Below are 25,115 nucleotides of genomic sequence, written 5' to 3'. Positions count from 1 at the left end.
GCCGGCCTGCCTGGTTTACGTCCTGGTTCTGCCACCCAGTGGCTGTGTGTCCTTGGAAATCACCTGACTGGTCCCCCATCTGCGAACTAATAATAATATCGCCTTCGTAGTGTTTTTATAAAACTTAAGTGAATCACATACAGTGCTTAGAATAGCCCTTGGCACACAGTAAGTTCTACATCAAAGTGTTAGTGTCTCACTCGTGTCCGACTCTCTGCGACCCCATGGACTGTAGCCTGCCAGGCTCCTCTGTCCATGGGATTGTCCAAGCAAGAATACTAGAGCAGATAGCCCATTTCCTTTTCCAGGAGATCTTTCCAACCCAGGGATCGAACCCCAGTCTTCCGCATTGCAGGCAGATTCTTTAACATCTGGGCCGCCAGGGAATCCTCAGGTTCTATGTACGTGACTGTTAATTTTGCTACCTTAATTGCTATCACTTAATTAATAGATTAAGAGAGAAAGGTAACTTGGAAATAGATGTCCCCCCCAAAAAAATTATGATTAAAAGAAAACAGCACAGTAGCAATAGAAAGAATTTTTACTAATGTTTATAAAAGGTGTCTCGCAAAAACTACAAAACATTCCAATTAGGAAAATACCAGAAGCACATTTTTAAAGTAAGAAGAGAAGCAAGGAGGGCCGCTCTGTGCACTTGTGTTTGATGTATGATGTGCTGGTCCTGGCCAGAGCAGTGACGCAGGAGACAGGAGGGAGTGACGCTCTCCTTGGTTGAAAATGATATTCCTGCAGCAGAAGTCATAGACAGATTGGAAATTGGGGGAATTCCTCGGCAGTCCAGTGGTTAGGATTCTGAGCTTTCAGTGCCAAGGGCCCAGGTTTGATCCCTGGTCGGATCTGTTTGGGAAGGACATGCACTATATTTGAGGTTACAGTTTCTTGTAGAACTAGAGATGTGCTTGCCTTTGGACCCAGAAGTATATCTTGTAGGTGTGTGCCTTAGAGAAACCCTCACACATACAGGAGGTGGGTACGGGACCATTCACCCCAGCGTTGTGACTGTAGGAAGAGGGAGGGGTTGACGTGAGTGAGTAGGGGACTGTGTGGATAGACTGTGGTCTGGAGGGAGGGCTAAAGGGCAGCTTGGTACAGTTCATAGAAAGTGAGCTTAAACGTGCAGCTGCAGTGCGCTGGCGAGTGCCACACGTGGAGTAGGGCGAATCCATGGCTGGGAACAGCCTGACCTGTCAGCGGGTCCCTGCTGCCCGAGGTCAAGGGACAGACAGAGGACGTGGGGAGCGGGGGTGTGAGAGGCTGAGAGGGGAGTTCAGCTGTCACACCTGTGCTTGCCTTACAAATCACCTAAAATGGGGTGTCGTCTTTGCTCTTCTCTTTGTATTTAAGATAGTTCATAATTAGAAGTGTAGCTAGGATCTGCCTGCCAGTGCAGGAGACGGAAGAGATGCAGGTTCACTCCCTGAGCCAGGAAGAGCCTCTGAAAGAAGAAATGGCCACCCACTTCAGTATTCTTGACTAGGAAATCGCGTGGACGGAGGAGCAGGCTACATACAGTCCAGGGGGTCACAAAGAGTCAGACACTACTGAGCACACACACACTGAGAAGTATAGCACTGTCTAGCCTAATGCCTGGGGGAACAAATAGTTTATCCCAGCAGGGGGCTGCCCCAGCCTAGGGGGCACCATCTGGTCAGCAACCAACTGGTCCCGCCTCCATGTATGTGTCCCCTGGGGCAGCAGAACCGAAGAGTTGGGCAGGTAGGTGGGGAGGGAGCAGGTGCCTGGGGTCTCCCCGGAGCTGGCTGAGCCCTGATGTCTCCTGAGGGCAGCAGAGCAGAGGTTCCACGCTGAAGAGCGAGTGAAGGGGGTGTCTGTCGGGAAGTCCGAAATGTTCTCTGTCATTGACCATGTGATGCGATTTGCAGGTCAGAGGACACGTTCTAAACCGAGCTTGGCAGCTCACAGTCCTTGGGCTAGGTCTCACGGAGAGATGGGTTCCCAGGTGCCGCCAGCCTTGCAGGGCTTGGGCGGGCTGGGGAGCTCTGCTTTCTGCCAGCCAGGAGGCTGTGTCGTCAGCTCTCCTGGGAATTCCCAGGGCCCTACTGTGACCACGTGTCCATGCCCGCAGGTCACCAGGGCAGCTTCTGCATGCTGTGCGTCATGCAGAACCACATCATCCAGGCCTTCGCCAACAGTGGCAACGCCATCAAGCCCGTGTCCTTCATCCGGGACCTGCGAAGTAAGAGCGGCTTCCTCCTGGGGAGGGCGGCATTGCCGGGGGGTGCTGGTGGGGGTCAGGAGGCGGGAGTGGGGTCGAGCCTGGAGGCCTCGTGCACAGAGTGGAGCAGACTAAAGCCGGCCCTGGGGCTGGATGGACATGGGGCAGTCCATGTCAGCCAGTGGCGACCCCCACCCCCGGCCCCTTCCCCCAAGATCCTGTGGGTTGGCCAGGCCGGGGGCTGTGTGTTTTGGGCAGGGAGGTAGGTGAGGAAGTGCTGGGAGACCTTTTCTCAGCATCTGAGGAGCCAGGGTCCATGTGTTGTGAAAGTCAGGTTTCTGTTTTGCTTGGCAGAGGTGGGCCCTTAGTTTTGTTGCTTTTGTTTTATTTCATGTATTTACGTCTTTATTGGGCTGCACTGGGTCTTTGTTGCCGCTTGCCGGTTTTCTCAAGTTGTGGCAAGTGGGAGCTACTCTCTGGTTGTGGCATGTGGGCTTCTCCTTGGAGTGGCTTCTCGTTGCTGAGCCAGGCTCTGGGGCGCACGCGCTGCCGTGGTTGGGGCCTGCAGGCTTTGCGCTCAGGCTCAGTCGCTGCGGTGCATGGGCTTAGCTGCCCATGGTACGTGGGGTCTTTCTGGACCAGGGATTGAACCTGTGTTCCCTGTGTTGGCAGATTTTTAACCACTGGACCACCAGGGAAGCCTACCCATTGGTTTTTTGAAGCCTGTGTGTGTTGTATTGGGCTGACATGGTGGTGATCTGCCATAGTCTGTATTGGCTCTTGAAAAGCCAGCTTAATTAATTAGCGGAGCTCATATCCTTACTGCTTGGCGTCCATTCGTGCTTTCTGTTACCTGTAGAGGGTCTCACTGGGAAGATAACTGCCATCAGGGAGGTGCCTGGGACGTAGGGCGTCTCGCAGGGCTCCGTTTCCTCACTTGGGTTTAGTCCTGGGTCCACTAAGAGATGGCCACAAGACCAGCGGGAATGGGACATTCGAAGAGAAGGCGGGGGCTCTTCTCCGCTGGACTGATGTGTCTTCCTTCCCTCCTTAGAGATCGCCCGGCACTTCCGCTTTGGGAACCAGGAGGATGCACACGAGTTTCTGCGGTATACCATCGATGCCATGCAGAAGGCCTGCCTGAGCGGCTGTGCCAAGTACGTGCTGCCCTCCCCCCATGCTACCTCTGTGGACGTCCACACTGGGCCCCTGAGCGGTCCAGCAGCGGATCCACCGCTTCCCCAGAAAGGGCCTCTCCTGCTGCAGGTCAGGTGGCGGCGTCTCTGCCCCAGCAGCTTGCAGAGGGACTTGCTCTAATAGATCTCTCCAAGGACCTTCTACTGACAGGGGCTCTCCCCATCTTTTTAAAACTGCCTTGTCATTTCAGTCCCAAGGATGGGGCAGTGGGAAGTGTAATCTTTAGGCAAGAACTTGAAAGTCTGCAGGAAAACTCAAGGGTAAGGAGATGATGATTTTTGAGGTTTGCTCCGCCCAAATTTGAGTGCACAGACCAGTGTTCCCTTTTGTGAAACAGCTGCTGCAAGAATGTTTTTGTATCATTCCTGGGTTTGTGGGTTCAGTTGAGAGAAAGCAGGCAGGAAGTGCTGCTGCCTGGGCTTGGAATGGAACTGAGTGCGGGACTCTGAAGTATGGCTGAGGAGTCATGTCTGGAACGCCCTTCAGGAAGGTTAAGTTGAGTTGTAGCCGTGAGGATGGGAAACCTCTGTTTCGGAGGATGAGACTGATGGAATTGTACCTGACGTGTCTCCTGGTGAAGCCATCGGTCTTCGGTGACCTCGCCCTGGCTGGGAAGTAACCCTCCCCTCGGGAAAACAAGCTGGCATTGCTTTTGCTGGTGTTAGAGGTCCCTTTTCCCTTTAATTCCTGCGAGTGTTTCTTGTATTCTGGTTTATGTATTTGATGGTACGGTTCCCTTTCTGGGTGTTGGGCTGTTGGTGGTCTCGCATCTCAGCTGTCCCTGCCACACTCACACTCACACACAGCCCCCCCACTCTCCCCTTTCCCGTGCCCCTCAGTCCCTCCCCCATGGGCACCTCGAAGTTCAATCCTCATTTCTTTTCCTAGTTCAGTGAACTTTCTCTCCTTTTGGTCATGTTATATTAGTTTTAAGGCTTGTTCACAGTGGTCTTCCGTCTCCCCATGCTCTCGTTTGGGGTCTTCAGTTCACCCCGGAGTTTTGGCACTGCTGCCCCCGGGGGCTGGTTCTTATTTTGTACTGGCAGCGCCGGTAACTTTCAGATACTAATGAGGATTTGGCGATTGGCCTGGTTCTTACTTCGGGTGCCCCCTTCTGGCCGCTCAGCGAAGCGCACGCTGGGGGTGGGTGGCTCTTATCCCGACTGAGAAGGGGTGTGGCCTTGGTATTTTTTTTTGTTTGTTTCTTGTTCAGGACACTCCTTTTTCCCCTTGCCCTGCCTCCCCCTCCCCCCAAGGAGCCTGTCTGCCCTTGCTGCCCCCAGGGGCTGCCTCCCCGGCAAGTCCGGCTGCCAGGACTCCCAGGAGCCTCCCCTCACAGGAGGTGCCACACAGGCCTCGGGTCCCGTAGTCCCTCCCGTTTCCTCCCGACCTCAGTCTCGGGTGGAACGCTCGGTGGCAGTGTCTCGGATAGCTTCTTGGTCTGACTCTGCTGTCCTGCTTCTGGGTAGTTGAATGTCTGCGCTGTCCCTGCATCCCGGCTGGGCTGAGAGTATGTCCCTGTGTGGTCCTCCGGGCTCCTGTCCTGACGGATCCTGTTGTCCTGGGGGCATCCCACCCAGAGGGTCTGGGTGTGTTTGAAGTTATGTCCTTGCCGATGTTTGGACCTGTGATGACCCTTCTCTGATGAGTGCTGGTGACAGATGGTGGCAGTTGCTTTCTGTTTCCTAGTTTTGCAGAGCAGAAGTCTGCTGCCCCAGTGTTGGCCCCCGTGTGTCTGGGCTGTACTCCTTAGCCAGCTGCCCATGTGTGGGCAGCACAGCCATGGACAGTCACGTGGCCTGGATGGGAGGCTGAGACCAGGGCGCCCTGGCTCGCCCTGCAGGAGGCGGGAAGGGGCCACCTGCGGAGAGAGGAGCAGGGTTAGCAGCACGCGTGCAGCCTCCAGAAAGTGTGGTGCCCACGCGGGACTGAGGGCAGAGCTGGAGCGGGAGCAGGGAGCACTGAGGCAGGGTTGGCCTGCAGGCCCATCGGGCCTCTTGCTCCCAGTGGGAGGTGAGGCCGCCTGCTGAGAGGGCAGGAGGGCGTCCCGCGGGAGGTGGCTGCTCTAGGGGAGATCTCCAGGCAGAGCTGCCGCTGAGTAGGTGATGGGATGGGGCCTGGTGGGGTGCCTGCCTGTTTCTCGGTCCCTGTCCTCCACCTGAAGGCCGTGGCCTTTCTCCAGGTTGGATCGTCAGACGCAGGCTACAACCCTGGTCCATCAGATTTTTGGAGGCTACCTCCGATCTCGGGGTAAGTGGAGAAATGTCCTGTGTCCCTTCTGGCCGGGGTTAGAGTATTAACCCGAAATGTTTCGTGTCAGTGCCCAGGCCGACCCGCCAGGCCTCCGAGGCCTCCAGCCTGGTCTGTGCCTCACAGCCCTGCCTGCAGCCTTCCTGGGAAGGGGTTTGGAGGAGCAGAGAGTCCAGAGTCTGTAGACATGCTGGTGTTGCTTTTCCTTGGACTCTGTAGTTAATCAGACGTGGCTGCTGCCCTTAGGGTGGGGGTGAGTGCCCCTGGCCAGGCCAGCCAGGCATCTCAGGGTTTGCCCTCCTCTCCTCCTGAGCACTTCCTGTCCCGGGATCTTGGGGAGCTGGTGAGCTGGGAGTGTGCCTCCAGTTCTCAGACTTGAAAACCTGGGTGACCTGGGGGTGGTGGCCCGGGACCCTGCACCCACCCCACCATTCCCTTGTTCTCTCGCAGTGAAGTGCTCCATGTGCAAGAGCGTCTCAGACACCTATGACCCCTACTTGGATGTGGCGCTGGAAATCCGGGTACATACCTCATGCTGATCGATGTTCATTCACGTTAGGATGGGGAGGCCAGAGGGCAGAAAACCCAAAACAGGAAAACCGATCAGGGCATGTGATCCAGGTAGATCAGGAAAGAGATACTTGGAATCCTCCATTCTTGTGTGTTTTGTCTTAGCCATCTTCCTCTGTGTTCCTTTTTTTCTTTCTCCGAAAAAAAAGGGGTTAAAAAAAAGACAGTTTGTGCCCTCAGATGTGAATAGCGACCCCACCACGTGCAGGGCTTAAGCAGAGAGGCCCGCGTGGTGCGGGGAGCTTCCACACAGAGGACGCACAATTCCGAGCGGCCTTCCTCTGTCCCTGCTCTGAGGCTGCCGGAGCCGAGCTCACCTCAGCTTGAGGTTTGGATCAGACCCACGGCAGCCGTGATAAACCCCTGGGGCTGTGATCCTGGTCCACAGAGAAGGAGTAACAGCCTGGCTCCCTGTTGCCTCTGTGATGGGATGCTCTGACTCCCAGAAGGTGGCAGCGAGCAGACCAGTTCTTAGGCAAGTGAAGTGCCGTGATCTGCTGCCTCAGCGTGAAAAAGACCTTACATTTGGCATTTCTGGAGTCAGCCTTTTTCTTCCGCTGTTCACTGTACTCCCTGTTTCTGTCCTTCTCAGCAAGCTGCAAACATCGTGCGTGCTCTGGAACTTTTTGTGAAACCAGATGTCCTGAGCGGAGAGAATGCCTATATGTGTGCAAAGTAAGTTTCAGTTTGATCGTGGCCAAAAAGATCAAGCCAGCCAGCAAGGTAAAACACGTCACCTAACCTGACCCAGGTGCCGTCCCCTCCCTCGCCCCCGCAGGCGACGGCCATCCACGTTCTCTCTTTGGCCAAGCCTTGTGGCATGTGGGATCTCGGTTCCCCGAGCAGGGGTTGAGTCAGGCCACGGCAGTGACAAGGCCGAGTCGTAACCACTGGACGGCCAGGGAACTTTTAACACCATCCACGGTCTTGAGTGGTGTAATATGTCTTAAAACTAAAAGCCTTGAAACAGCACAGATGAAGAAATAATTGTGGCTGTCCTAGCTGCCACTCATGTGGCACTTACCCCAGGCTGGTCTCTGTTCTGAGGAGCTCACATGCACGCGCGTGTGAGGCAGGGCTTGTTGTTACCCCATTCCACAGGAAGAAAAACTGAGGCCCAGAAGTGGGGTGATTGCATGTGGAGGCCATCCTGCCGCCTCCATGAGCCGTGCTCTGCAGCTTCCGGTTTGGACTTGAGTGGTCCTCGGGACTTCTCCATTTCAGCAGACATGACTCTAACCTTCTTCTCTTTAGGGTTGTACAGTCTCTGTGGGTGTGTTACCTTATATCCAGGTCATTTTTTGATTTCAGCAGACGTGACTCTAACCTTCTTCTCTTTAGGGTTGTCTAGTCTCAGGGTATGGGTATGTTACCTTATATCCAGGTCATTAAAAGCCGTAATCACTAAAGAAGGTTTCTCTCCCTGTGTTTTCTTAGGTTTATGATTCTGTGCCAGAACCCTGCTTTTTGTCCCTCTCAGTTCACGCCCCTCAGCTCTAGACGCTGTTCACTTTAGCCTCTTCTCCCCCTTCATTTCCTCTTCTGGCTTTGCTTTCGGTGATTTCCTGCCTGCCTATTTATCTCTTGGCCACATCTGCTTGCATTTGTTTCTTCCTGTGTTAGCCCGTTATTTCTCCATGCATCTGACTTAGTCTCCGGTGGGACAAGCGCTTTGTTTTGGTATTAGCATCTCCACCTTTTTTCTAGTCCTTGTCCTGCTGTTGCTTTCCTTTCCGTAAGTGACGTTGATTTGATTTTTAGGGATGCAGAGTTAAGTGCCACGTGAGTGGCAGCTAGGACAACCACGACTATTTCTTCTCATTCAAGAAGACTCCTTGTTAAAGAGCAGGTCTCAGGAGACTTCCCTGGTCCAGTGGTTAAGAATCTGCCTTGCAGTGCAAGGGACGGGGGTTCCATCCCTGGTCGGGGAACTAAGATTCCCACGTGGCCTGGGAGCCACTAAGCGCTTGTGTCACAGCTAGAGCGTCATCCTTGCACCACAACACAGGCTCCCACTTGCTGCCCCTAAGACCCGATGCAGCCAAATAAATAACAATTTTTTAAAAAAGCAGGTCCTGATGCTAACCCTGTGTGAGGACAGGAGTCCTCAGAGCACAGGCCAATAGCTCTTCCTCTCCCCTTCCTCGCAGATGCAAAAGGAAGGTTCCAGCCAGCAAGCGGTTCACCATCCACCGGACGTCCAACGTCCTGACGCTCTCGCTCAAGCGCTTTGCCAACTTCAGTGGGGGGAAGATCACCAAGGTGAGCCCGCAAGCCAGTGCCCTGGACTTCATGGTCGGCGCTGTTTAAAATTCAGATTCCAGGCTCTGTTTCAGAGAGTGGATTCAAGTCTCTGGAAGCCAGGGCCCAGGAGCCTGCATTTCTGCAAAAATCCCTAAACGATTGTTAGGCAGTCAAGTTCAAGAATGACTCCCCCCCCCCCAAACTCTGCTTGTGCTTGGGGTGTTCCTGCAATGGAGGGTCCAGGTGGCCTTAGAATCAAGGTGATGAAGGCTGCACTCTGTAGCTCCCATCTCCCGTGTCCTGTTTGCCCCAGAGCAGGGGCAGCTCCGTGCTGCACTTCTTTGTGGCATGTAGAGGAAAAAGCTTCTGCAGAGTGGTGGTGTAGTAGATGGTGCCTTGTTTTATAAGGCTCTGAAGACCTGTTCTCAGTTGGTGGAGCCTAGCTGTGTGATTTCGGGCAAGGCGCTTGTCTCAGCTTCAGTGTCCTCACTGGTGGTCGTAGGGGCTTGTTTAGGTCAGCATTTCCCAAACTGCTGTTCTGCAGAACGGTTGCATGGTACCCTGAAAGATATTCTGTGTTCAACTGAGCTTGGGAGCCACCACCCAACGTTAAAATAATTCTTTTTTTTATTTGTTTATTTTGGCTAAGCTGAGTCTTGCAGCTGCTTGGGCTTTTCTCTAGTTGCAGGGAGTAGGGGCTCCTCTTTAGTTGCGGTGCTCAGACTTCTCATTGCAGTGGCTTCTCTTGGGCTTCACAGGTTGCAGCATGTGGGCTCAGTAGTTGAGGTTCTTAGGCTCTAGAGCACAGGCTCAGTAGGTGGGGCACACGGGCTTAGTTGCTCCGTGGCATGGGAATCTTCCCAGAGCAGGGATTGAACCATGTCCCCTGCATTGGCAGGCAGATTCTTTACCACTGAGCCACCAGGGAAGCCCCTAAAACAGTTGTTTTTGATCGCAGGCCTTCTCAGAGCCTTTATTAAGCTGTGTTGCATTTTGAATCTCCCAGGGGAATTTATTATGAGGAGTTTCTTAGACTCAGTTATTGAGGGAGTCACTCATTCCTCCGTTTTACTGACACTCATGTGTTCACATTGCACTTCGCCATGCGAGGCTCTAGGAAATCAGGGAGATGATCAGTGCTAAATGAGGTCACATTGCTTCTGCCCAGAGGAGCTCACATTTCTCCATAACACCTCCTGGAACCAGTTTGCTGTTAGAACACAGTTTTAGAGACACTGGTCTGTTTGATTTTGGCCCTGTGTCCGGCAAGACTGGACTGGGGTTCCTGAGCCTACTGGGTGTGTTTGCCTTTAAGATTTCTGAGATTGTCAGTAGATGAGAAAAGACATGTTGATGAATAGCATGACATTCTGTTGATCTAAAGAAGCCAAACACAAACAGGTACCGACTGTGCGAATCCCAGGAACAGGCAGCACTAACCACTGGCCGTGGGCTCGGAACAGGCAGGATGGGGGCATTCACTGGAGAGAGAGGATTTTCTGGGTCTGTGTCTGTCTCTAGAACGGAGCGTGGGTTACCATCAGTGGAGACGGGTCCGAACTCAGCAGACTGGAAGCTCCTCAAAGAGCTACCTGTTTCACTCCACGTGAATTGTGCCTCGTTTTTTAAAAAAGTCCGTACGAGCACAGGCAGTAATCGCAGTACATTATACCCTTGTCATTCAAGACGCACTTCTGATAGTATTTGCTTACGAAAGATTGTTCATTCCTGAAATAAACTTTGGCATGACCTTTGTTCTGATCCATTAAAATTTTAACCTGCTGTTGCAATTGCCCATATGGGGTCAGCCTGTTTTTCTGAAGCCCTGGGTCCCTGCCCTGTCCCCTGCCCTCCCCTCAAAGGCTTCTGCTTGGGGGCGGGAGGGAGAACGAACAGCTCTCCTCCTCCTGCATGTGGGACCCAGGTAGCAAGAGAACCAGTCTGGGCGTACGGCCAAGACAGGAGACCGTAAATCGCTTGACAGGACAATAAAGGAAGAGTTTCTCAGAGAAACTCCCTTAAAAAGGATGTGTTTTCTGCTTTCTTTTTAAATCACTGACCAGAGGAGGCTCCTGCCTCAGCCTTGCGTGCCTGTCGCCCCACATAGTTCAAGACCCACTGATTGGGAGGGCGAGTTGACCCTTACTCTCACTGATGAATTGTAATTTCCTGTTCCTTGGCTCTTCCAACAGGATGTGGGCTACCCAGAGTTCCTGAACATCCGCCCGTACATGTCCCAGAGCAGTGGCGAGCCTGTCATGTATGGGCTGTACGCTGTCCTCGTCCACTCGGGCTACAGCTGCCACGCCGGGCACTATTACTGCTACGTGAAGGTCAGTGGCTCCGGTGTCGGTGTCTGGCTGCCGCAGGGGTGGTGTATGCACTGCCTCCTGGCCGGGGGGTGAGGAGAGGCAGGTTGGCAGTGCCCATTTGCACACCTCCAGGTGGGCCCTCATTCTACTCCGGGAAGTGGCCTTGTTTTGTGTTACGTCCAGGTCCTATTGCTGCTGCTTCGCGGAGCACAAAGGCGTCCCTCTGACCTGTCCCACTCGGATCGGCCCCACTTTTGAAGGCCTAGCAGTGAGACGAGGGGGGCTGCTTTCGGTACCCTGTTCTTAGACCCCTGAGGAAGTCTCAGAAGGCCAGATGTTGGTGGTTGGTGGGAGAGGCTGTGCCAAGGAGACCTTCCAAAAGAGCCTTCAGGAGGGAAAGCTTGCATCTTTGGGGGTGCCAGGAAGGAAGGGGGGTCTCCAGCACACTTGTGGGGGCATATTCAGAGGTAGCTATTTGGTATTTTCATGTGAAATCATTGGAAAAGACCTTGATGCTGGGAAAGATAGCATCACCAACTTTATGGACGTAAGTTTAAACAAACTCCGGGAAACAGTGAAGGACAGGGAAGCCTGGTGTGCTGCAGTCCCCTGGGGTCACCAAGAGTCAGACATGACTAAGCGACTCAACAGCAGCATTTGCTAACTCAAACTCGGATATATGTGGCAGTTAAAAGATTTGTCCTTCCCTTGTTAAAATGCATTGTCCACCAAGAAGATCTGGGCAGCTTCTGTTACTGCACAACAGTTATGCTATCCTTGCAGCTAATCCCCTTCTGTTACTGTTTAGACAAGAATTCTGCTCCTCTGTTTTAAGACTTACTTTTGGTCTTGTGCTCAGAAATGCTCAAATGGGTACAGCCATCACCAAGGGTGGGTGGGAGGGCAGAAGGGAAATAAAAAAATGAAGCATCAAAAAAAAAAAAAAAAGTAAGCATCACAGAAGTGTTGATCATTGGTTTTCGTCCTCACCCTCTGCTGCTTCAGGCAAGCAATGGACAGTGGTACCAGATGAATGACTCCTTGGTCCACGCCAGCAACATTAAGGTGGTTCTGAACCAGCAGGCCTACGTCCTCTTCTACCTGAGGTAACTGACTCCCACCCGACCCCCTTCCCCCAGAGCCCGCACCCACTCTCGACCTGACAGGCCTCCCTGGCCTTCTCCTGCGTGAAAGTAACCGAGAAATCTGAAGGACGTACAGCTGTCCTCCGGCCAGTCAGGGGTAACAGCGCAGCCACCGGGAACGATGCTTAGACCGCGTCTGCCTGGCTGCTCAGTCAGAGCCTGAGAGAAGGTCGGACTGAGTGCAGTCCATCTGCCCCACATGGAAGTGACTCGGCACATAAATGGGAAGGCCGTCCGGCATTTTACATTATTGCCCCCGAATAGCTGCGCTCCACCTGGATATCGGCTCACCCCACCCCGTCCTCTTTGCGGGGAGTGGTCGTGGTGGGCAGGGAAGTGGGCCATCAGAGGGTGGAGGCCTCAGGAGGGGCTTCTTTGTGGGACTGGTGGTCGCCACCTGGAGGATGAGGACGAGGCGAAGGGCAGTGCTCTGCTGCTTTGGGATGGCGTTCATAAACTGAGAGTCTAGTTTTGGAAGAGCTCTCGCGTAATTTGCTCTCTGCTCATATTGAGCGGAATCCAGAGCTATGTAGTAAGTTCTCGTGGTCTGCCTTTGCTTGGTCCCCACTGCTTTTTTTTTGGGGGGGGGGCCGTGCCACTCGGCTTGAGGGACTCAGTTCCCAGACCAGGGATTGAACCCAGGCCATGGCTGTGAAAGCCTGGAATCTTAACCACTGGGCCGCCAGGGAACTCCCTGCTTGCCCCCCCATGAAATTGTACTGACTTGGGGGTATTTTGACTTTGGTATTTACCAACTTGACTTTGGTATTCTGATTCCTTCTCTCACTCACTTTGGGTCAAGCCTCTGCAGCTTCAGTAAGGCAGTCCCTGCCTCCTTCTGTCCCTTTGACAGGATTCCAGGCTCTAAGAAGAGTCCCGAGGGCTCCATCTCCAGGACTGCCTCCCTTTCCAGCCGCCCCAGCGTGGTTCCGGACCATGTCCGGAAGAATGTCAGCAACGGAACCGCGGCCTCTCCAATGACTGGAAAGGTACTTGTTTAAGAGGATCAATGTAAACCCTGCTGTTCTTGCCGCCTGTGCCTCTTGGGGTATCATGGAGCACCACCCCCCACCTTTGTATGCCAGGGTGCTTGGCCCAGTTGAAGGAGAGCACAGACACGGTCCTGCTGTGTTCCATGTTCTTTCTGAAGCGGGTTACAGGGCCGATGCTGGTGAGGAAGAGGGAACAGTGAATAGAAGACGCGACTCAGCAGATCAGGACTTAGCTCCCAGCTGCCTTATACAAGTGCAATGACAGGCCCCCCAGGCACACCTTAAGCGCCGGGAAAAGTCGTTACCCCCACGCTTTAATACCGAAAATGTGAGTAGATTGTACCAGGGCATAACTGTTGCAGTTTTACTATGGTGGTGGTAAGAGAACATCCTTTCCTTTGAGGAATACTTGCTGTATATGGAGGTAAAAGGACGTCTTGTTTAAAATTCATTCAAATGGTTAGAAAAATATATAGGTACATACACATGCATATATTGATACGTATATGCAGGGAGAGAGAGCAAGAAAATGTGGTAAAGTTAAGGAATATCCCTTGAAGGTTTTTTCATATGTATTGGAAAAAGTTAAACTCGGTTTTATTACCAAGATAAATAGCAATTTCCTTTATTACAACATAATTTGTAATTCAAACTAGAACAACCATCTCTGTTGACTGCTTCTGTGATCCCAGTCTGAAGATGAGATCAAACCCAGACTGTCAATGGCCTCCACAGCCTGCAGGGTTTTTAGTCTTTTACGAAAATCTGTTTCCCCGCCAACGTTGAAGAAAATAGAAGCTGAAATAGAAGCATTGGAATTGACACAGCAGTGATGAGCTATGACCCAGTTGCAAGGGTGATGGTCACTCTGGCCAGAGCAAGAAAGCCAGACACCTCAGTCACAGCTCAGAGGAACAGCGAGGGGCGCAGGGGAGCCTGAGGGTGAGCGTGGGGAGCCCTGGGTTAGGCTGGGTTAGCAAGGCCAGTCCACTGACTGTGTGTGTTTTCATTACGAAAGCAACTTTCCAAATACACTGTAGTTGCCCAGAAATCGTTTTACTTTAAATAACATTGTATGGTCCCAGGTACTTAAACGCTCAACAATTGAATAGGTTGTGCAGCACAGTGGGAAGGTGTATTCCCTTTAGGAGGAAAATTAATAAAGAGATAAAAAATGACCTCAGTAACTTCAAGTCACTCTGTGGCCTGTGCAAAGGATATGGGTGCTTAATGATTCAAAGTAGTATGAATTTAGCAAACGTTTTGGGAAAACCTCATTGCTGGTAAGAGGATAGTAAATTCAGTGTGGCAATATGCATCCTAATTTATGAAAATATTAATAGTCTAGTCATTCTATTTCTAAAAAAAAATGAGTATGGAGTACTAAATACAGGAGAAGATTCAGTTTTTTGATTTTTCATTGACAGGTAGTTACTAAGCGTAGGACCTTGACCTGTTAGGAGGGGGAGGTGACCGGTCACGGTGAACAGGCCTTGGGGAGCGTTTCAGGGTGTTGGTGGTATAGACCTGGGTGTAAAGGTGCTACAGAGAAGGCTGGGGCACTTAGCACCTGGCTGGTCATTTCAAGGCTACCTGGAGCCAGTCTAGTTTATAAGCTCTTCACGCAGTGAGCTGTCTGCTGCTGCTGAGTCGCTTCAGTCGTGTCCGACTCTGTGCGACCCCATAGACGGCAGCCCACCAGGCTCCCCCGTCCCTGGGATTCTCCAGGCAAGAACACTGGAGTGGGTTGCCATTTCCTTCTCCAATGCATGAGAGTGAAAAGTGAAAGTGAAGTCGCTTCAGTCGTATCTGACTCTGTGGACCCCATGGACTGCAGCCCACCAGTCTCCTCCGCCCATGGGATTTTCCAGGCAAGAGTACTGGAGTGGGGTGCCATTGCCTTCTCCAAGCTGTCTGCTAGTCAAACGTTAAGACCTTTGTTGAGGGCCTGAGTATTTAAGTGATACGGCACATGGTTAAAACCGAGGTGCCCCTGTGTCGGCAAAGAAGCCAACATATCAATCAAGGGTTATGTTTAGGTGATGGAACTTGGTAAATTTTTTCTCGTTATACTATTTTTGTATAACTCAAATCCTGATGAAAACGTCCTGCTTTCATAGTCGAGATGCTTATGGAGATGCGCCCACTTGTGCAGAACTCAGGAATTGCTGAAAAGAAGCAGCGACATCTGTATCATGTGCCCATGTCAATTTGTTTGGAGTGGCTCCTCCAGAGCTCCCGCCTTCTGTCTCCTTGTAGGGGCCGGCCCCGCTCCCTCTGGCTTTGATCACATTCTCTGCTTTGCTCCTCTCTTAGAGACCAGACCCTGTGACGATGAAGAAGCCACAGACACCTGAAGAACTTGGAGTACCCGTTGCCGGGAATGGCTCTGTGTTGGGCCTGAAGTCTCCAAATGGATATGCTCCTGCCAAGCCCCCCCTGGCGTCCCCTTCTCCTAAAGTCTGCAAAACACCCACCCACGCGCCAGCCATTCTGGATGAGCCTGGAAAGAAAGTCAAGAAACCAGCCTCCCTGCAGCACTTCTCCCCTCCACCCAGTGCCAGTGCGCCGGGAGGCAGCAGGAACGAGGGTCGCAGGCCAGGCTCCTGGGACGGCCGGGCCGCTGTCTCTACCTCACTCCGGGCCCCAGCTGTGGGGACGCCCAACGGGCTTGGGCCCCAGGCGGGCGACGAGGGCCCCACCCCTGAGAGGGGGGGCTCCAGCCCCGAGCACCCCACCAGCAGGCCCCCCCAGGCCCCCCAGAGCGGAGTCACTCCCCTCGGAGATTCTCAGGGAACCCACTCCGTCACTGCCGGCCCCACCAAGGTGCTGCCGGCCCGACAGGATGCCGAGCTGGAGAAGGCCAAGTGCCCCGTCCTGAGCGGCACCAGCCCTGAGCCGGCCAACACCATGTCTCCTCCTCCGGCCAAAAAGCTGGCCCTCTCTGCCAAGAAGGTGGGTGTGTGGGCAGCTCGACCCCGAAGGGTGTTGGTAGGAGCCAGGAAGTGGGGCTGCTTTTAGCTTTGGGGAGGGCGGTGGGACAGCGGCTGAGGGTGTCCGCCAGCGTTGGAGGGCTGTCCTGGCCCGGGCCGGGGCAGCAGTAGTGTGATCAGATGAGGCTGGGGGCCGATGGGCCTCCGCTTCTGTGGACAGACGTCCTAAGGGAGCCTCGGGGATGGGCCCTGGCCGGGAGCCCAGCACAGGGGCACAAAGCTGACCGGCACCTCTGTGTGCAGCCTGACGCGCTGTGATGTAATTGTTGTACTGAAGTTTCTGTTTAAACGTCCTTCCTTTTTTCCTTTTTGTTTCTAACCAAAAACACTTCTGATTCTTCTTCTATCATGCCCCCCCTCCACCCCTCACGCTCTCTTTTTTTGTTCTCCTGTCCTCTCATCCTCCCTTCTGGGCTCTTTTTTCTTTTCTTTTCTTTTTTTTTTACTTTTATTTTTATTTTCCTCCTCACTCACGGCAACCTTTTTTAGACCACCAAGTTTTTATTTATGTCAATAACTGCAGGCCAGCACCCTGCGGAGGGCAACCGGCAATGACCTCCGTCCACCTGCCCTCTCTCCATCCTCCGACCTCACCTACCCCCGGAAACCCACTCACCCCATCGTCGCCGCCCCCTGGCCTGTCCGTGCGATACGGTAAGCAGGGCAGCCGCTCCTCCCCGTGGTGCCGGCGCAGAGGTCTGCCAGTGTCCCCTCTCTCCTCCTGCCCGAAAGGCTTCCGCGGCGCACGGGCAGCTTGGTCTCTGTGGTCCTGGCCTTTTTGACTCTGTCTTCATCTCCCGTCTGTCTGCCACATGCCCTTGGTGATGGGTGTGCTATGAACTGATGTGCCTGGGGATCCCCAGCGCCGAGACAGGACCCCAGAGTAGACGGCCGGCGTTGCGGGGGTGGTGGTGTCTGGACAGACGCCGTGTGAGCTCAGAGTCCTGCATGCAGGTTGTGTCTCCCAGCAGCGCTCCAGGGCTTATCTTGGGGCAAGGTGGGGTCTGTTGCCCTGGCCCTCAGGGCACTCCCAGTGGGCTCCGGGGGCCGCTGCAGCGGACGTGGCTCCGTGGGGATTTTCAGCATCCTGGGGAGATGGCCCAGAGGCGTGGGCTGTCGCCTCCAGGCCCACTCTGCACAGGGACGCTTGAGTCCCTTCACGTGTCGAGGGCAGAAGGCCCAGAGTTACTGATAAATGGCTGGCTGAGGAGTGAGAGACTTTTAAGGCCTTTGACAGCTGTGGAGGGAGGGAGGAAAGAAGGAAGACGAGGCAAAGCCGCGAGGTGGTTTGGACGGGTTCAGCATTTACATGGCACCATCATGCCCTCCCTGCCCCCCTCATTCGAGGCCCTGCACTCAGGGCCCGCTGTTCCCTTCCCCCAGCCCCCCTCCTCCTACTCTCACTGCTGGCACAGGGGTTTTGCACTTGGAATGTCCTTAAATGTTCACAACATATATTTGGTATTTTTTTCTGTGTTTCTTTGACGTACAACTTTTTTTTTAATTTCAAAAAATGCAGAGTAACGTGACATAGTAATGCAATTTATGTGACCATCAGAGTTTGTTCTGATTTAGACAGTGATGAGACAGTTCTGTTTAATTAATAACCCTTGGACGTAGGCATTATTGTCATTCATTCACAGATGAGAAAATTGTGGCTCAGGGTGGAAAATTGACTTTTCCATGGGTGCATGCATAGTTGACAGAAGGGTTTCCCAGATGGCTCAGCAGTGAAGAGTTGGCCTGCCAACAGGGAACCCGGGTTTGATCCCTGGGTCAGGAAGATCCCCTGGAGAAGGAAGTGGCAGTCCACTCCAGTATGCTGGCCTGGGAAATCCCATGGACAGGAACCTGGCGGGCTACAGTCCATGGGATCGCAGAAGAGTCGGACGTGACTTAGCTACTAAACACACAGAGAGACACAAGTTAGCAACACACACATTTGACAGGAAGGAGAGCCAAGAGTCTCGCCTGTCCGGTCCTACCCCTTGCTTGTCTTGCTGTATAGCTGGCTGGAAAGTCTGTCTCCCTGATCTTCATAAACCCCAGGTTTCAGAGGAAAATCCTAGGAAAGTAATAGCAAAAGACAGGTAGGCTTGTATCTGCTTTTCTTGTAAGACTCAGCTGCCTGTGCTCAGACACGTGATGCTTGTGGAGGCTGGACGTTTATTGCTGGGTGGAGCTTTCCTCTGAACACATTTGTATTGAAAGGTTAAAACACTGGAGTTTGTAAAAGTACTTTGGACCAACTGGTGACAAGAAACTGAGATACGTAGTGATTTTTATGAACTTTGATCTTGAGGTTTGAATTTGCTTGTTAGCCTGTGTTTTCTAACTTCTCTGAAACATGTACATATTTGAGGTTTACAGGGGAAAATCATTGAAAATTCTTACTTGAGAGAGAGGGGGCCGAAGGAGGGCAGGGTGAAGAACTCAGCCTGTCCTCACTGCCTGCCTCTCCCTACAGGGCTGTCTCGCCTGCTCCCAGACCCTCCAGCCATCTGAAGCCCCCCTTCGGCCCCTGTCCCCCATCACTGTCCAGCAGCCCCCAACCTCTTGGGACATCAGACCCACAGAGCTGCTCGCCCGCCTCTGCACCCCTGCCTCAGGTCAATGGGGCCTTCCGGGCCCCCCCACACCAGCTGCCAGAGGCCAGTGAGCCCCTCCAGAGCCTTGGTAAAAAGAGGAAGAAGACCCGTGTGAAAGTAGGGGGCTGTGTCTCGGAGACCTGCACAGCCGTGGCAGCCCTGCCCGGAAAGAGGAGGAAGAGGAAGAGGAAGCACACGGGGGACGTGGACGCCACCCCCCTGCAGGACGAGCGGACACCGGGGCCGCCCTGGAGCCCTGAACGCAGGAAGGAGGGCCAGGTGGAGCCACCAGCAGACAGATCGGAGGAAGAAGGCAGACAGCAGCCAGGGAGTGGCCAGTGCCTGGAGAACAGCTGGCCCGTGGGATGCATGACCAATGGCCCCCATGTGAGCAGCAGGAAGAGGAGGAGAAAGGGACCAGAGAGCTGTGATGAAGAAGACTGCCTCCCCGGGGACCCACCTTGGCATGGGTGAGAGCAAGGAGCCAGGGGCCCTGCACCTCCACTCACTCACACAAAGTCTGCTCCGGGTGGGTGTTGTCTGGAAATACAGGTGCCCAGACCTCTGGGATACGACCATGTTGTCCCGGGGTTTGGCGAGTGGAGGCATGTCCCGGATCTGTCCAGTACCATGTGTGCTGGGAGGTCACGTGACCCGGGCTGGGCTGGGCTGGGGTCCTGTTGTCCAGTTTGTAGGACTTGCCTCAGTGAGGATTAAAAATGCGCTCGTGTGCTCTCCTGGGCTGTGGCCATGGATCGCTGGCACACTCTGTCTTGGTTGGGTTCGGGTGGTGTCTCCCGGGGCTCTTCTGCAGGGCTGGGCACATGCCAGCAGAGTTCTCGAGGTGTCTGGGCTTTGGTTTGCTCGGAGCTGACTGTCCAGTCTGACTTCCCAGGAGCTGCGCGCCCTCGGACGTTGTCCAGCCAGAGACTGTTGCAACATCACCGAGGAAAAAGAAAAAGAAAAAAAAGAAGCAAGAGCCACGACAAGAAGTAGAAGAGAAGGAGCCCGTGGGCCAGAGGGGCCCGGCTGTCCCTGGGTGCAGGCCCCTGCCAGCTGTGAATGGCCAGGCTCCTAGGGGCCCCACAGGTGTGCATGGGACGAGGAGGGGGCGCTAAGGGTAGGAGCCAGCCTGCCGTGTGTGTCCAGAGGCAGATGCAGTTCACTGGGGAGCCCTCTGCCCTGGTGCGAGCCGTCTGCCCACTGGGCCTCCTCACCTGGCTGATCATTCAGCAGGATCTACCCCACAGGAGAACGCAGGACACACGTAAATGTCAGCACGTTCGTGAGCCCAGCGTTTCTTCTGATTCAGGGCTGTTCCCTTCTGGACCTTGCCACTGGAATGATTCCTGGCCGTCCAGCCTGATGTTGTCCTTTGCCACTTGACCCTGGAGCATTGAGTTCAGAAGCTCACTTCCCTCTGCCTCTCTCAGTTGTGAGCCTGTCTGACGATCATGTGGCCTCTTGCATTTGGGGTTCCGTGTGCTGTGGGTCTGCCTCGGCTGAGGCCCCCACCAAGCAGCTCATTCGTGTTTTGTCTTCTCTCTTTGTTTCTGGCTGGTGGGACTCACTGGGCTTTCCTGGTGGAGTGTGTCTGTTACACGAGGGAGGAGAAGGTCCTCAGCTCCTCTGGAAGGGGCCCAGATCTCAGGGCATCAGCTGTTGTGTTAGTTCTTTGGGGGCACAACCACCCTGGGGATTGACCTGGAGTTTGTATCGGACTCCAGAGAAACGCAGCCATGAATGAATGTGGGGTTTTGATAATTACATAGCAAAGCGCTAACTGCTAGGCAGTGAGGAGTGGCTGCAGCAGGCGGCCAGAGCATAATTGGAGAAAAGGCGGCAGAGAGTGGCCGCCCCCAGACCACGGCATCGCTTTGTGAGCCTGCTGGCCAGGCCGGGGGCGCCATGCGTGCCCGCTCACAGTCCCAAAATGGGGACGGGTGTCGGTGGCCGAGAATTGGCTGGAGCTACAGTTGTCCAGGGCTCCGCGTTACCGCTGGGCCCGAGCCGTGCTGAGGAGCAGCCAGTGCGGCTGGTGGGAACAGGCTGGGGGTGGACAGTGGAGCTCTCCTGCTCTGAGCACTGAGCCTGAAGGACACAAGGTCACTGCCAAGTTGGCAGCCCGGAGAGACGAGATGAGGCTTGTGTTTAGGACGGCGAGTCCATTCAGGCGGTTGGAGTTGGTTGAGGGGCAGGGCAGAGGCCAGGGCTAGCTCAGATGTCATCTCTAGAGCCATGATGAGGGGCAGTCAGTACTGTCTGTGCAGATGTCCTTTCTTGCTGGCCAGGCTCTCTGAGGACAGGGCCAGCAGATGGGAACTGCCCCACCAAGCTGCGGTGGCGGTGGTGGCGGTGGAGAGAGGCGCCTCGCCCCTCCAGTTCCCTCAGCTCCATGTTTCTGCCAGTTCCCTACAGGCGAGGAAGAGAAATCATTAATTCTCTTGCCACAGGCAGGCAGAAACAGCTTGCTTTTACACATCCTTTCAGTAATTTGTGATTAGTAAGTTTTGCAATGCTGTTGTAAATAAAAGGTGTGTGGTCATTTTCTTGGTGACTTAAATGTATGTAAATTGTTCCTCTGGTTGCAGGGCTGGGACCAGCTCCACTTGCATCCTGGGACAGAGAGAAAGAATCCGATGTGGTCCAAGAATTGCTCAAATATTCATCTGATAAAGCTTATGGGAGAAAAGGTACTGTTTTGAGACCTGACTCCTGTTTTTCTGCGATTGGCTTCCGTAGGAGATAAAGAGGCCTGAAGCGGGCCTGCAGTTTTGAGCCTTGTGCACAGAGATTGCTTGGCTCTGAAGACAGGAAAAGGAAGCCGTTGCATGCAGGTCAAGAACCCTGCAGTTGGGGTTAGTCTGTGGAAGGATCCAGAACAGCTTCCCCCTGGGCTCTAGGAGCGGGGAAAGGATGAGTGTGTGTCTCGGGGCGGGGATGGCTGGGGCGGGGATGGCTGTGGCAGGGATGGCTCGTCCAGCTCGCGTGCTGTACATTCTCATTTAGAACATTATTTTTCTAATTCGGACTTGGAGAACACAAGATCTTTGTCTCTCAAATGAGAGCAGGGGTTTATAAAAACTAAACTTTGAGGATCGGTGGTAGAGTTAACAGTGTTTGCTCGTGTGACAGAATCATTGACTGACTGTCCTGCAAATCAGAGACCACCCTGTCCCTCTTCCTTTTCCTTCTGTGTGTCCATTTTCACCAGAAGGTGGCCCTCAAAAACGGTGAATCGTTAGGAGCAGACCAGCCTCGTATGTAAACTTCACCCTTGAAGTAAATCGCCAGGGCAGCTGGGAGCCCACCCAGGTCCTGACGCATGTGTCTGCCTTGCAGTTTTGACGTGGGACGGCGAGGTGTCGGCCGTCAGTCAGGACGCCATTCAGGACAGCAGGCTGGCCCGCACGGCCACGGTCATTGACGACTGGGACGAAGAGTTCGACCGAGGGAAGGTGTGATGTGTGGTGGCACCTGGCAGGGGGGACTTGGGTTTTCGGGCGGTTTGAAGTGGCCAAGGGCAAGGCTGGAGCCTGGCTGCCTGGCAGCACGTGGCTGGGTGCAGGGTCTCCGTCCTGCAGTTGCTCCTGCTCTGCCATCAGTGAGGTTGGGGTCATGGGGACACCTCTCGAGGACCATGTGGAGGATAGATCTGTTTAGGTCACACGGTGAGACTCGAGCTGGTGTGCGGTAAGCACTTGGAAGGAGCCACCAGGACCTGGGGGAGGCCTTTGTGGGAATTGTGACACTGTGATTCTTGACATAGGAGAAGAAATTGAAAAAATTCAAGAGAGAGAAGAAAAGAAACTTCAACGCCTTCCAAAAACTTCAGAGTAGACGGAATTTTTGGTCTGTGACTCATCCAGCTAAGGCTTCCAGTCTGAGCTATCGCCGCTGAACGTGCTGCTGTCAAGATAGGTCAGTTTGCGTGCGTGTGGCGGTGGGGGCGGGGGGGGGGGGGGTGTTTACACATGTGTGTGGAGTGTGGTGTGTGTGCTGTGTCTTTGGGCTCCCTCTCAGTCACATGTTGTGGCCTGTGTGGGACGCACACTTCAGGGATGGTGGTGGGACCCTCAGGGTCTCATCTCTCTCCATCAGGAGCCATGTTCTCTGCTCCCACAGCCTCCAGAGACATGGCATCCCTCCCCGCGGACGGTCTGTCTGGACTGAAGAGCCGCTTGCCATGGACTCGCTGGCCTGTCAGTGGGGGGACGGCCCGCGGAGGCCCTGGGCTTCTGCTCAGGTGAACACGACGTGCACTGTGACAGACCGCATGGTGACGCACGGAGCAGGGGCAGCACAGCGATAGGGATGCGGGGTGGGGCCGGCGCCCTGTGAGGCTGGCCAGCAGCGGCCAGCCTGGGGCCACAGGGGAGGGCGGGGAGGACGCGGCCGAGCCTTCCAGGGCGCCCTCGAGCTCCGGAGGCGACAGCGTGCGGCCGGTTGCCCTTCTGCATGGACCGTGCGGCTCCCACTTCCTCCCGCGGGGGCTCTGTATGCCTTACCAGTCCATCCTCGGAAAGTCAGAGCGCCAGGCTGGCCCCACGCTGCAGCCTCTCCCTTCTTTTGGAGTTGGGCAGCAGGGGTGGAGGGCAATGCATCTCTCCATCTCAAGAAACTCCTAGACCTCCTCTGGAGAGCAGACGGCTGAGGTGGGGCGGGGTGGGGGCCGAAAAGATGCGACAACACATCTGCTGCTCAGGCTGCTACTATTCCGAGGTGGCTTTGCTGGACCTCCCCTCTCCTGCCCCCAGCCCTTGCAGCTGCAGTAACCCCGGGGTCCTTACCGAGGTGGTGTTCTTGGGGTAGATTCCTCCTTTTATTTTACTACTTGATAAAAAACGTTTATTTTTGACCAGGACTGTGGCTTCCATTAGCAATATGTCTCCTTTCCCTCATATACAAATACCGGCTTCATTTGCTCAATTTTGTGAGTGCTTTTGAATTGAAGATGATTGTGTAACTGGAGACGATCACTGTCCCTTTTTTTTTATCCTGCTCAAGCTGTGCCTGCGAACTTGTAATTTAATAAATACGGGAAATCCTCAGTGAGCTGATATTGTCCAGAAAAAAGACCAGTGTCCCAGTGGTAGAAGGTACAGAGGTTAAGTCTGAAGATTATCCCTCAGCACATGTCCTCTTGGGATCACTTCCTCTCCTCTTGGGATCACTTCCGGTGGGCGTGGCTCAATGTCTGGCCTGTTCCTGTGCTCCAGGGGATCTCCTTGGCCTGAGCCCCAGTGCACTCATCCAGCCCCTGCTTTCCTCCTCACTGAGCTTTGCCCTTTGTTCTGGGACCTGGGGGACCCAGGTGGTATCAAAAAAGCGTTAGACATTTTTTATACGGGGAGATAAATTAATTTTTTCATGTGGGTTGTTGTTTTTGTTTTTCCTGGTTTTGTATTTCTCTCTTAAAAGGTGGGGAGGATGATACCCCATGGCCTGAGCTGGGGCTGCTCTGGCGCCAGCAAATGGGAACCAAGCTCTGCTTGGACTGGCCAGGGAGCCTTTTTCTGGAGGCCTGACTCCTGCATGTCAACCACGCCTGCTCAGAACTGAGGGGCCCGCCCAGTGCCCTGTGACTTTGTCATTTGTCACGTCAGGAGGGAAGGCAGGTGCCTCCATGGGCAGGGTTTTCTTCTCCCCGTCTCAAGATGTCAGCATTCATTCCTGTGTGAACTGTTTCCCCGACCATATTCTTGTCCTGTGTTGTTAGTTGGAAAAAGAAAAATTCTGTTGTCTGCTCGCACAAAATTTATCTCCTTTTCTTTCTCTCCCTCTTCTCTAAATCAGTCTCTTTCTCTCTCCACTATATAATTACAATGCCTTTTTCTGAGGAAAACATCACCCGTTTTCTCCCAGGCAGTGATGAGCACTGGCCTGACTCCACAGTGTTTATCACTGTTAGCTAGGCGAGTCCTCCCCTTTCAAGGAGAAGCATCAGCCAAACTGAGGGAAAGGAGCGGCCCAGAATGCGAGCCCAGATCCTGGGTGCGTACACATCAAGGTGAAGAACTGAAGCTTTTAGGGTGACGGTTGTTGACTGAGAACGTGGGTTTAATTTAACTTCATGTTTGTGAAGGGGGCACCTCTCCTGGTGGTCCCAGTCCTCCCCCTGCCTCTCCGCTGGGGGCCCTGGTTATACCGAGGCCCCGTGTGTGCGATGAGCCCGCAGCTCATGGCCAGGGACCGAGGGGGCCACAGATGTTGCCAAGATCTCAGTGCAATAAAATAACAAGTTTTTGTGGGACCTGCCTGTCTTTTCCCTTTCGCTTTTTTGGTTTCCTCCCACCCCATACTTCAGTCTGCTGGCCCTGTTCACATGTGAGGTCAGCCTTGGGTGCTTTCTGTCACCTGTCCGTGAGTGGGAACCAGGCACTTTGGGCAGTCTGTGCAGGAAAGCTTAGACCACATTCCTATTTAATTAGGAATAAAGAGGTTTATCTGAATGTCTTAATGTTATACATACACTTATCCGAATTTAAGAAGGCAAGAATCCTTTGAAGTGGCTCCCTGAGCTTTGTGGATGAACATCAGATTGAAACACGGAAACAGTATCATTCCACTGAGGTCTGTTTGAAAATTTTTGTAACCGAATGTTTGGATTTCTGCAGGTAAAGATGA

The 25,115-nt window shown here is 53.8% G+C and overlaps 1 protein-coding gene across 1 annotated transcript in view; it reads left to right on the top strand.

Annotated features, from left to right (window-relative positions):
- The window catches only part of USP36 (ubiquitin specific peptidase 36), a 32,735-nt gene extending 7,994 nt beyond the window's left edge, over positions 1–24,741 (top strand). The window contains exons 5-21 of the mRNA XM_055575282.1: positions 2,108–2,218; positions 3,252–3,354; positions 5,577–5,644; positions 6,095–6,165; positions 6,807–6,889; positions 8,365–8,476; positions 10,651–10,791; positions 11,776–11,876; positions 12,769–12,904; positions 15,224–15,862; positions 16,424–16,554; positions 18,368–18,958; positions 19,384–19,577; positions 21,080–21,181; positions 21,831–21,946; positions 22,258–22,409; positions 22,614–24,741. Coding sequence (XP_055431257.1) covers positions 2,108–2,218; positions 3,252–3,354; positions 5,577–5,644; positions 6,095–6,165; positions 6,807–6,889; positions 8,365–8,476; positions 10,651–10,791; positions 11,776–11,876; positions 12,769–12,904; positions 15,224–15,862; positions 16,424–16,554; positions 18,368–18,958; positions 19,384–19,577; positions 21,080–21,181; positions 21,831–21,946; positions 22,258–22,389 — 2,831 coding nt within the window. The 3' untranslated portion in view covers positions 22,390–22,409; positions 22,614–24,741. The remainder of the gene's footprint in view (positions 1–2,107; positions 2,219–3,251; positions 3,355–5,576; positions 5,645–6,094; positions 6,166–6,806; positions 6,890–8,364; positions 8,477–10,650; positions 10,792–11,775; positions 11,877–12,768; positions 12,905–15,223; positions 15,863–16,423; positions 16,555–18,367; positions 18,959–19,383; positions 19,578–21,079; positions 21,182–21,830; positions 21,947–22,257; positions 22,410–22,613) is intronic.
- The last annotated feature ends 374 nt before the right edge of the window (positions 24,742–25,115 follow it).

Source organism: Bubalus kerabau, chromosome 4 (genome assembly GCF_029407905.1).
Source record: "Bubalus kerabau isolate K-KA32 ecotype Philippines breed swamp buffalo chromosome 4, PCC_UOA_SB_1v2, whole genome shotgun sequence".
Taxonomy (NCBI): domain Eukaryota; kingdom Metazoa; phylum Chordata; class Mammalia; order Artiodactyla; family Bovidae; genus Bubalus; species Bubalus kerabau.
Note: the sequence above shows the minus strand (reverse complement) of the source record. Positions and strands in the feature narration are given on the sequence as shown.